Source organism: Carassius gibelio, chromosome A12 (genome assembly GCF_023724105.1).
Source record: "Carassius gibelio isolate Cgi1373 ecotype wild population from Czech Republic chromosome A12, carGib1.2-hapl.c, whole genome shotgun sequence".
NCBI lineage: Eukaryota > Metazoa > Chordata > Actinopteri > Cypriniformes > Cyprinidae > Carassius > Carassius gibelio.
The window spans coordinates 13609861-13623282 of record NC_068382.1 but is presented as its reverse complement, the minus strand read 5'-3'; the positions used below and the strand labels follow the sequence as shown (position 1 = coordinate 13623282).

General features: G+C 35.3%; 1 protein-coding gene across 1 annotated transcript in view; it reads right to left on the bottom strand.

The window, feature by feature from the left end:
* ca10a (carbonic anhydrase Xa) overlaps nucleotides 1-13422 on the bottom strand; it is a 160745-nt gene that overhangs the window by 95727 nt on the left and 51596 nt on the right. Inside the window, exon 5 of the mRNA XM_052611339.1 lies at nucleotides 585-727. Coding sequence (XP_052467299.1) covers nucleotides 585-727 — 143 coding nt within the window. The remainder of the gene's footprint in view (nucleotides 1-584; nucleotides 728-13422) is intronic.

Here is a 13422-nt window from a genome sequence, read left to right as displayed (position 1 = left end):
AGCATGCCACTCTCTCTCCATTGACAACAAATGATGCCACTTTAATGTGGCTAGTTGATGCATAACGTGCACATGGATTTTTTTTTTTTTTTTTTACAAACAAAATTTATACAAAAACAGAAATGTATAATTCAAAGTGTTACTTGCCACTTCTTTGTAAATGCTTGCGAAATTTACTTACAATTTCCAAATGAAAACTGTTTCTACAACAACTTTTCCCCCAATGTATCTATAACTAGTTCATTTTAAATATTGCAGTGTGACAAACTATCTTGAATGTTATGAGTCAAAGCTGCATGCTTAATAATAGTAAAAATTAGTTTTGCATAACTGCAGGGTATCAGCTACTGTAAAAAATAAATAAAAAAACAGTAGTGGAAAACAGTACAATATAAACTAAGCATCATAATTTACTCTCCTAACCTTTCTGAATCTAGCAAAACCACTGACCTACATGCATTTTTACACTAAAGTGGCACTTTCAGAGTTGATCAGCACTTTAAACACAAGAAACAACGTTTACTTTTCCCAGCTCACCGCACTGAGACTGCAGCCATGCAGACATCACATAACACATGGTTTACCTTCCGTCCGCCAGTGTTGAGCCTCAGTGGTGTCAAGAAGGGATCAAATATCATATGGCTCGTCTCGATATTGACTGGAGACTGTCTCTTCCCCACAGAACACAGATTCCATGCAGAATTTACAAGCCCCCAGAACGATGGCACTGCAACAGGAGAAAGTACACAATGATGATTTGCAGTACATTCATCAAATGCTCATACACACTGAAAGAATAACAGATCATTTGTTCATAAGTACATAGACTTAGAGTGAATGTATAATAGATGAATGAATGAATGAATGAACGAACGAATAAGAGCCACAAGTTGCTTACTTGTGGATGCAATAATTATACAGTTCATATTTAAATATTTCAAAAAACTTTGAAACTGAAGCTTCTTTTTTTATGTGTGTAATGATGGTAACGTTATTTCCTGAAATGACTATTTATTTCTGAAATATAAAACTGGAGCAGTACAAAAACAAAACAAAAATTGTGTTTCCTGTTAATTTAATTAATAAACGTTCTAAAAATTAGTTACTGGAATATTGGATGCTAATTTCAACTCGCATACCATATAATAATAATGATGATGATGATGATGATGATGATAAAAAGACAATTATGAGCAAAAGTCAAAAGTAATAATTATGGTGGTTTGAAAGTGAATAAAAAAAGTTACATAAAGGTACATGCAAATGTATAATTTAATATAAACATTATTTGATGAAAGTCGTTTTTGATGCATACGAGTAGAATGTAGAAAAGGTATTATTATTCTTTTTTTTAAATGTGTGATTTCAAACAATTAAAATGTTGGTATCCCCATGTCTTCTGCTTTAAATACACAAACAACATTTCTTAAGGTTGAAATAAATAGCACCATATAAAAGTGAAAATGATTAAGGGATATTAATAGGTAGTAAAGAAATTATATTACTTTGAGGTATTTTCAGATTTCAGTGTGTTAATATAATTACCAGCAATCACGGTTTCAACTGTAACACTCAGACTTCTGTTAATTTCAATTTTATGATCTAGTCTTTCTTATTATAAGTCTATTAATGGCTACGGCTCATAGCTATGGTTTCAAATGTCTCTTATACCAAAAGAATGGCAGTTGGATTTGTAGCAGTCCATTATGAAGGCAAATGTTAAAAATGTTACAGCTTCCCCAGGTCTCCCTTTCTCATAACTCTTTGATACTCATAAGAAAGTCGGTGCAACAATATCCCTCTATTCTTTTAAATAACTTTATTCAACATCCGAGTTCCAGCAGCCCATGACATTTTGAAGCAATTTAGACGATTTATACAAAGTGTTCGCCTTGGCATTTTCACAGCGTTGTGCTACATGCACCTCCAGCTGACAACCATTACATGAGATGATTGGCAGCCTGCAAAACAGGATTCTTTATTAATAATTTATAAGCAGTCAGCGGTGTGGTTAAGGACCTCCAAGCTTGCATCTTCTTTTAAGTAAATTTCACTCCTAGAACATTTTGGTCGGGTGACTTGACCCACTTAGCTAAGCAGAAAAGCGACGGCACATAACGCAGTTTATAATGTCTATCCCACCGCAATGACATCAGCACTTCTGCCCCCATTTCAGGCCTCCAAATAAGTAAATACTGTACATAAATCACTGTTCCCATTGTTCTGATGCTGAGAGAAGCAGGTGGTCTCCACACCATATTTTTCATGTTGTGAGTTGACATAATTTGAGCCTCTGTTTTCTCGAACAAGCACCACCTGCTGTTTGCTGTCATGCGAGCGTTCAACAATTCTCCTTGAGAAAAGAACTTGACAAAGTAGCAGCGTGTACACACACTTTTGTACAAGAAAAACAAACAAAAACCCAGACACATGCACACAGGACTTGTACTCTCTTTGACCCCCTAATGTTATGATAAGAAAGCCTGAATATTGTTTGGGGACAATGCTTGATAAACAAAAAGTGTGGCTGAACTGAGGTCACAACCGAGTAGCTTTGTGATTAATAAAAGTCTGGCTGGTTGGTGTGGTCATCGCTTCAGTGGTCTTAACTCAAAAAATAACAGCCGGCTACTATTCCGCTCTCATTTCCTGGCAGAAAAAAAAAAAAAAACTATTTCTGTATTGGATGGTGCTGTGTGGAGAATGAAAATGGATAAAAAAAAATGTTGAGTCATCTCTTATTTAGGAAAGCATTGAATTAGGTTGTAATGTTCTCCAAGATGCAGGCAGAAAAATGGGAAATAATTCAGATTCTTCTACATCAGTCACTTTGATGACAGGAAATCTATAACCAGAATGGGGCTGCAGTGTATGGAATCGATCTGCTAAACACAGGTGACATGTCATAAATGGTACACTACATACTTTTTACCTATTGGCAGCAATAAAAGAACAACCACAGTTAACAGCTTTTCACCTGTGGAAATAAAAGAATCCATGTATATAAAATCAAGCTGAATCTTAACTTTAGATATGCTGTATGTTAAAGACAGTTTTAAAATAGATTTAAGTTTCCTTTTGAACCATTATATCAGTTAACATATCACTGGAAGGGAAGATTTTCGGGGATTAACAACTTATTTTAGCCTGTTCCTCACACAAGTCTTTTGTAGCTGCAGAATACTATAGTGTACTGATTTGTATGGATGGCTTTTAAAACACTTTCTGGTGATTTGCAGCATTTTTGAAGCTTGAAAGCTCAAGTTTCCAAAAAAAGAAATAAAAACTCTAAAACCTTAAATTTTTGTTCCATGGAAAATGTTCTATAAACTGCATAGTTTTGGAATTACACGAAAGTGAGTAAACATTTTTGAATGCATGGTTTAATTGCTTATCTCTCAATGTGACTGGACACAGAGCTGGTCTTTAAAAAGACAGAAGAGGTCCTTCTGTTTAATGATCTGTGTAAACTCACTTAAAATTCAAACATCTGCTTTAGCACAAGGCTGCAAGATTTTTATGTTTAAGTACACTGGCAGGAAAAATGCCTCAAACGTGTGTATAATAAGCATATAGACTATAGATCCATCTCAGTTCTATATCATCACACGAGTCCATGACGTATCTTTTTAAACAGCATGCTAGACACATGTTGGCATCCAGGACAAACCACTAATGAAAAAAAAAATATATATATAATAATAATAATAATAATAAAAAGCACATTTTGTAAACTGTACCTTTGGTTTTTGAATTTGTACCCACAAATTCATAATCCAGTCGCACGCTTTCGCAATCCATTCCCTTGGATTTGTAAACTCACAGATTTGTAGCCCCACCCAGACGTGTTTATTAAACATTATTTTTCATAGTAGCCTATGAGACCATGGTCTGCCCTCACAAAATGGTCTTACTTGTATTGTTTATTGTGCATTAATCACCAATAGGATAAGACACTGCGCCTGTGTTTATACCCTAAAACGAACGCTAAAAAGAAGAATAGAAAATTCCCTGAATTTCTTAAATCAAATATTAAAAAACTATAGAGTTTAAAGAAAATAAGGTAAAAAGCAATACAAAAATAATGTACCGTTATGTTGCCATCCCTTTGCTCTCTAACTGATTGCAATTTTATAATAGGCCTAATTATTTAATAATAACATTAACAGTGAAGTGTGCATCTCTAGGGGCAAAAGTTTAGCATAATAAAATCACCAAAATAAATCTACAAGTTAAGAAAAACAGTACACAAACACATTTACAAACTGTAAAAGTTTATTTAAAAATAAAGCATTCATTCATTATTTTATTACAAACATTTTACTGTCTTAAGTGCATTCATTTATTTAGCCTATAAATTAAAATAATAATAAAATAACCATTATTTTTATTATTATTATATATTTTATACATTTAGGTTATGCATTTAGAAGAATTTTTATGCAAAACGACTTCCAAACGAGGAACAAATTACTCCAGAGTCAGTCACAATGCCAGGATTATTACACAGTAATAATCAAATGCTAAGATTATCACAAATTAAACTAGATTTTGATGGACATCTTTCTTATTAAATCATTGTATTCCACCTCGTACCACACTTGATCGAGAATCACTTTAGACACTTTGCTGTAGGCCTATTCCACATAATAACATTAAATAAAACAATATACAATATGATTTGTTAACACATAAATCCATGAGTACAGTTTACGAACCCGAGGGAACAGATTGTGAAAGAGTGCACACAGATTATGAATTTTCAGGTACGGATTCAAAAACCAAAGGTACGGTTTATTAATCAGTGGGCAGGATTTGTATTGTGATTTGTAAGAATTTGTAAGTACAGTTTATAAAATGAAGGGACGGACTGCAAAACCGTCGTTTTTATTTATTTATTTTTTTTCTCCTACAGGTGACTTCTCGGGCTCTGTAAATGTGAAAGGAGTAAGGTAAAAAAGATTTCAATCATTACACCAATCATCCTCTTAAAACATAGTTTTGTGTTTAGCCATAATAAATTATTTAACGCACTTACAATCTAAGCACAGGAAAGGGACAGATAACTTCCATCTATTCTTATGATCACAAGGGTTGGATCTTCTTCTTTGCAATAAAAAAGTTAGGGAGGAAAAGAATAGCACTTGCAGAATAATTATTGCCTTCCCCTTTGTAACAGATAAAGATGGTGTTCTGGCCACCCTCAAGGTTTAATACAGTTCAGGGTCGAGAGAAGGCACGCATTAAGTTGACACTTGTACCAATTAAGAAGCCTATTAATTCCCTTCCAGAACATGCCACAAAATCATAGAGCCTCTGCCCTGAGACTACAGGAGAGTAGATTTGCATTTATCATTCGAATGAAATAAGCACACGTATTTCTTAAATGAGGGGGGAAAGGAAAGGGTGGAAAAGCGGTGAGTTTTGAAAACACACAGTGTCCAGATATATCCCTGGGTATCTTGGAAAAATATCAAAAACTACCGTCTGTTTTGATGTGCTGAAGCATGTAATAATGATACTGCAGGAAAACAAACAGATTGGCAATAAATATATAAAAGGATGGATGGGAAAATATCTTAACAACAAAACTGATGCTAAATAATTGGAAGATGCATTCAAATGTGTAACCTCTTCAACCAATCCTAATCTTGGGGACAGCAGTGAATTTCACAACAGGATTACATCACGGGGGAGAGTTAATTTCTTTCCACAACATATGGCGAAACTGAAAGAAATTAAAAATCTTGGCTATTAGCTTTATCTCTAAGCAGTAAACAAGAAACCAGAGGAAAGCCTGGAAAGGGTACCATTAATAATAAGAAGAAATGTTTCGTTAGAATGATTTCAGAAGGATCATGTGACAGTGAAGAATGGAGTAATGACTGCTGATTTGCTGATCTGTCATCACAAGAATACATATTTTAAATGTATTAATTCAGAGAAGTTTTTTTTTTTCTTAAAAAAAAAAAGGAATTTTGTACTTGAAAAAAAAAAAAAAATAGTTTTACTTCGGAAAAAATAAAAAGCTCACCACAGAATAGGTGTTTTCATTGTATCAATCATTGTATCAATGTATCAATCAAGTCATCAATGAATTGCATTACTAAAAAATAAGTGTAAGGTCATCGACCCATTTTGCATCTTAAATAAATTTTGCAACACATTTTTCCACACAAATCAGTAAGGACATCAGTTTTGCTCCTAAAGTCAGAATGTCTTCTGAGTAATTCAGCTCTCTGTCTATTAATTGGTGCAGTTCATCAAAGCAGTGCTTTATCAGGTGTAGCATTAGAACAAACAGGAGTATCAACCCTCATGTAATGATTAGTGGCTGAGACCACCAATCATTCACAAGCTATCACTGTCTCAAAGTAAACAGTTCCAGAGGTAAAGAGGCATCAGGCAAGACAAGTGTGCAGTCGGCGTGTTTAAATGGCACAGGACAGATGAACCTCTTTGGACGTGTCCTCTAACGCCAGCATAATCTCAGCACCCTGGGAGGATGGGCCTCATTAGGCCAGGCCATCCCAAGAACAATAAACATGTCAGTCAAGTTAAATCCTCCTGTCATTTGTTAATGGGCAGGGATATCTGACCTGGCGGCAAAGAGGGCTTCTCAAAGCAGAATACAAATGAGAATAGAACTGCCGAGGTGCAGCCAGCAGAGAGGAACCGTGGACACTTCCAACTCTGTGGTTTCTCCACAGGCTGCACATATTTACTGGTTCCTCTGCCACAGAAACATCAACAGCAACACAATCAAAAGTACCTTCTCCTCTCACTTGCTAATTGTCGCCTTGCTAGGGCTACACGATTAATCTAAATTAAATCGCAAAGGCGATAAATCACAATTAGGCAGATTGTTATGCAATTGTTATGCGTATCTTTCAGTGAAACACGTTTCTGTGATTAGCAGTTAATCTTCTTTCGAAAGCCAATATATGGTGTACTGTATATGAGTTTGTCTCATAACTTTAATTATAATAAAGTATATAATAATGCAATGTTAATCTACATGGCCTTTATCACAGATTAGAATACTATGAAATATGTTGTGTGCCTTGTTCTGTGTAAGAAGCCACATCATCTCATTCTAGGGCTGGACAATATATCGAACTATATGATCGCTTCAGTAAAGCTGGTTCCGTGATTAGCGGTAAATCCCCATCACCTGCTTTCAAATGGAGCGGCAGTTAAGTAATACACAGAGCCGTAGTTCACTGACAAGCTACACTATTTAGAGTTCATTATTGAATGTAAATCACCTTCGATAATGAACTTAATAGAGCGTAGCTTGTCACTCGACTGACGTTATGAAGTGAGGTTGGAGTAAAAACGTTATTTAATGTGCTATTTTCAAATGCTTTCAGATGGAGCAGCATTTACTACAAAGAGACGTAGTTCACTGACAAGCTACACAAACTTTTCATAATCACAGAACGATTTCTTTGATTTCATAATTGCGCAATTAAATTGCGATTATGAACACGATTTTGCGTGGCTTGTCAGTGAACCACAGCTCTGTGCAGCAAATGCTACTCCATTTGAAAGCACGTGATGGAGACTTACTAAAAATCACAGAACTAGCTTTAATGACAAAATACGCATGACAATCACATTTCGATTAATCGTGCAGCCCTATCGCCTGCCTGTTTAGGAGGCTTCGCATCTATGAGGAGTCCTTCAGTTTTGGCATCCACAGGATATGTCAAAGAGCAGTTTTATCTTTGATCAATTGTTAGCTGACAATTACCCTTCTTAAAAAGTAATTTTAATGCTTCCATGCCATTGATAAGTTATTCTGACAATTTGTGTTTTCACTGTTATACATTAGGGGCATGGTTACAAATCTTCTAAAATACAGCATTTCCAGATCTAAAAACATGCAAAGATGATGACCTCTGTATAACAGAAGGGGTGGACAGAAACTGGGGCTGTCCTGATACCCACACTTGCGGACTTGGCCACATCAGAGCATGCATGTGACAGGAAGTGCATACACAAGACTGTCCCAGGTCTGAAAAATGTCAAAGCTCACTGCCCTCAATGCACACTAAATACACAATATCTCTAAAACCACTTTGGAGCGTATTCCATCATTTAGGTTTAGGTAATCAAGACCGCGTTCACATGCCTTAAAATCAACAGCACATTATCAGTTTGCAGTGCAAATTTATTTAATTAGATACTTTATATAATGTGTGTAAAATGTAAAGTATTGCACATTTTATTTGGTGCAGAGATGAGTACCGTATTTTCTGGACAATAAGTCGCATTTCTTTTCATAGTTTGGCTGGTCCTGCGACTTAGTCAGGTACGACTTATTTATCAAAATTAATTTGACATGAACCAAGGAAAATGAACCAAGAGAAATGAATCATCTACAGCCGCGAGAGGGCGCTCTATGCTGCTCAGTGCTCCTGTAGTCTAACCCAGCGTGCCCTCTTGCAGCTGTAGACTGTAATGTTTTCTCTTTTTTCTAGGTTCTAAATAAATGCGACTTATGTATATGTTTTTTCCTTGTCATGACATACTTTTGGACTGATGCACTTATACTCAGGTGCGACTTATAGTCCGAAAAATACGGTAAGTGTATTTTGTAGAACATTTATAACTGCTTTTTATCACTTAATTAAAAGTACAAACATTAAATTGTATCTAAATGCAGATGTTTATTTTGAAGTGCAAAATATTTAAATGTACAAAATGTGTAAATAAAGCTCTGTAAAAGCTGCTTACATTTAATGGATAATCACAAGTTCTACATACCGTGTATTCCATTTGTATACTTGTTTCCAGTAGGAACTTTTAACTGAAATGCCCCCTCAAGTCAGAAATCTGACTCGTAAAAACCTGATTTTTAAATCCAATATGGCTGCTCAGTTCATTAACAGAAGTGAACCAGCATTAATACACCGTTTATTAGCATTTCTGTTTGTCTGTCTGAATAAACTAACTGATGCACACAGTTCTATCAAAGTCCTATCTGTGGACATGATACTTATGTTTTGCACAGACATGGCTATCTGTGCAAAACACTAGTGTTGGGTACCGAAACCTGTTGCCTATGTAACCAGTATGAACCGAACCGAATCAGAACATAGATTTTGGTGTGTGTTATCGATAGATTGTTAGAATATCTGTATCTGTGCAGCTCTTTGTCATAAATACAGTTTACAAAAAGTCACGAGGGAGCATGGGTTTCCCATCTACTGTAAAGTTTCGCTGTTCACCTGTCATCACACCGCAGCCGTTTCCTCCAGTGAAAATCTAGCCCTTAACACATATGAACGCATACTTTAATTACAACTATTTAAATATACTTAATTTAATTATACATACTTTATACACCACTGTGCAAAAGTCTTAGGCACGTTAGTATTTTCACCCCAAAGAATGGCGTTCGGACAGTTATCTATATCTTTTGCTGTAGTAGAAAATATCAATTTACATTTCCAAACATAAATTTTGCCATTCATTTAAATAATAATCTAGTGAGATTTTTGAATGCACACTTTTGCACCGTACTGTAGTTTACAAACAATATTGTTGCTACTTTATAAAGAATGACCATACAGTCATTCAAAGAACTGATTCAAGACAGTGACAGACAACACTCATTTTAATTAAATATCAGAGTGATTGACAGAGATACAGTAGAAATATTATGTGTGCTTTTGTTTTAAACAATGACCCAGATCATGAAATACATTTATTAGTCTTAGATTAAGGGAAGCTTGGGAGATGAGAGCATCCAAAAAGCATGTGAAAGCTATGGATTTATTTTAAATATTTAAAGGCACCGGTACCGTTTTAAAAGTATCTAAATGGCACCGATATCGTAAAAAACCCAATCAATACCCAACCCTACAAAACACTGCTATTTAATGTGTTTTTATTGAGTATTATTGCTATTAATGGATGAATGCTTTTTTTTTCTGACTTATGTACTTGAACATGGTCAGCTCGGGTGTGACGTCATTCAACTCTGACATTGACTCAGTATAAATACCACTGAATCAGGTAAAAGGAAAGCAAAATATATCTGTAATGACGTATGGAACATCTCTGCAGGTTAGAAACCCAGACTTATTGATTCCTTTATATCTGAGCATAGGGATACGATTTAAATAAATGTGTGGAGGACAAAATTACTAGCAGACTGTTTGGTGTGTAAACACTCATTTGAACAGGCAGTCCTGAGGCTAGCCTTCTCCTCAACTGAACCACTACACACAATTTCTCTTTTTTTTTTCTCGGCCCCTGTCCTATTTTCTCCATCACTTAAGCTCTCTTTGACCGTCCGTTAACCATGTAAGGCATGTCAGAGTGTGGATTTAGCCTAAACCTCTCATTGAATCTGAAAATAATCCCCAAGTCCTCCTGCTGTTATCTTTGCCATGCTTGTCAGGAGAGGATTCCTGTGTCACTGAGATCTAAATTGTGCTCATTACATGTGTTTATCTCCATCAAAAAAATAAAATAAATAAATAAAATAGGGATAACGATTTGTAGCTAAAAATACAATGACTCATGTATAACATGCATTCACAACACAACTAACATAATATGATGTATTTGAGTTTACATTCATTGGGCAAGAATGTGGGACGGTGCTTGATTTTGTTCATCAGGATTTGATTGGAAGTCATGACATTATTGGTAAATGTACATTACCAACATTGTGTTGTTTTTAAGATGATTATTATTTTTCTTTAAAGAAGTATCTTATGCTTACAAAGGCTGTTATACCATTTTCAATTTTTTTTATATATTTAAAAATAATAATTTATTTACAAGCAGAGAGACGTCTGTCACATGATACTTCACAAATCATTGTAACATGATTTTAATTTTTTTAATAATGGATGCTGAAAACAGTGATACATTAATCCCAAGATTCTTTGATGAACATGTGAACATTGAATTATGCATTTTTTTGGTGAAATTAGCAAAATTAAGTCACTTTTGATAAATTTTAAAGCATCGGTGCCGATAAACTAGTGGAAAGGCGCACAACTTTTATAGTTCTCATTAGTAGAATTCGTATCATTATTACCTTATCAGTATTTTTGTAAGTTTTTGTGTATTTTTTATATATATATATATATATATATATATATATATATATATATATATATATATATATATATATATATATATATATATCTGGCGAGTAAATTCAATTTACAAGCCAATGGTGATTTATTTGCCAAGCTGTCCGTAGAGGGTTAACAGAACCAAAAGGAGAGCTTTGCAAATGTTAGTCCAATGTACTGGCATTATCTGTGCATTGAATGTAATCCTAATAAGGCTGGAACAGAATATTCGATTATTCGAATATTCGTTCAGTGGGTTGGCATTCGATTTTTACATTTTTTTAACACCTGGCACCCCCCGCAAAATGGTTCTCATTCGCCCTTGGATATGAATAGCCCATGAGTGAATGTCATGATTCAGTTCATCTGGAAGAAAAGAAAAGTTAAGATAGCATGATATGTTCTATTGTATTTTGTTGCGACACTCGCATCCAGTGTAGACACAGTGTTAGAGAGACAAATATGTTTATCCTCCTACCTCTGAAGCTTCGACTATTTTGTGTTGATTACTACCGAAGCTTCAAAACCAAAACCAGCTCACCAGCCCAAGATCCTAAATCAATCAACTTTCTCTCATTGAATTATTATTTCATAATAATTTTGCATTTAAAATTTGCAAAAAAACTGATCACTCATCCTGAACTACACAGATTTTTGTCCAATCAAATGGTGGATGGATTTAAAGAGAGCCCTCCAACTACCTGCAATAGACTAGAAAGATGCACATCATAGTTCATCTGTAAGGTAAAGTAAAGTAAAAATACACTGTTGATCAAGAAACTTTTCTCAGGCATCTTTGCAATTCTACCTATATAAACAGTATACCAAGCCTACATTTTCAGTTTTAATATGAAATGCATCTGTATAATACATATGCACTTACATAGAGTATTCAAACATCAAACTCTTCTTACCACAGCAGTTCATATGTGCATAAGTAGTCTTATGTCCTACAGAACTTCCACTTCCCCCCAGCAAATCAAATCTCTTTACATTTGTTCTCCAGCTAGAAAACAGCTCACTCTACATAGTTCATTCTTACAACACTGTGGGGAAATTCAGCTGTGGGTGGACACCATAGGTAGGCCTACCGAAACAGTCATGAAATATGTGATGGGAAAGAAGGGAGGCTACATAACCAGCAATATATATATATATATATATAACATCTCCCTTTCTTTCCCTCTATATATACACACACACACACAAAACCAAAAAAGTTGGGACACTGTACAAATTGTGAGTAAAAAAGGAAAAAGGAATGGAATAAATTACAAATCTCATAAACGTATATTTTATTCACAATATAATATAAATAACATATCAAATGTTGAAAGGGAGATATTTTGAAATGTCATGCCAAATTTTTGCTCGTTTTTGATTTCATGAGAGCTACACATTCCAAGAAAGTTTAGACATGTAAGAGGCCAGAAAAGTTAAATGTACATATAAGGAACAGCTGCAACTAATTAGGTCCATTGGCAACATGATTGGGTATAAAAAGAACCTCTCATAGTGGCAGTGTGTCTCAGAAGTCAAGATGGGCAGAGGATCACCAATTCCCCCAGTGCTGCGTTGAAAAATAGTGGAGTAATTTCAGAAAGGAGTCTCTCAGAGAAAAATTGCAAAAAGTTTGAAGTTATCATCATCTACAGTGCATAATATCATCCAAAGATTAATAGAATCTGGAACAATCTCTGTGCACAAGGATCAAGACCGGAAAACCATACTGGATGCCCTTGATCTTCAGGACCTTAGACGGCACTGCATCACATACAGGAATGCTACTGTAATGGAAATCATAACATGAGCTCAGGAATACTTTTAGAAAACATTGTCAGTGAACACAATCTGACCGTGCCATTCGCCATTGCCAGCTAAAACTCTATAGGTCAAAAAAGAAGCCATATCTAAACATGATCCAGAACGCAGGCATTTTCTCTGGCCAAGGCTCATGTAAAATGGACTGTGGCAAAGTGAAAAACTGTTCTGTGGTCAGACAAATCAAAATTTGAAGTTGTTTTTGGAAAACTGGGACGCCATGTCACCCGGACTTAAGAGGACAAGGACAACCCAAGTTGTTATCAGCGCTCAGTTCAGAAGCCTGCATCTCTGATGGTATGGGATTGCATGAGTGCATCTGGCATGGGCAGCTTACAGATCTGGATCATCATCATGCATCTCAACCAAGCATTTGCGGTAAGCCTAACACATTGTCTACACCGGATGCAAGCAGTGTTACAAAATACTATAGAACACTTTATAATCAGTGATGTGGTCTACACTGGATGCAGTGCGACATGACAAATCCCCATCACTA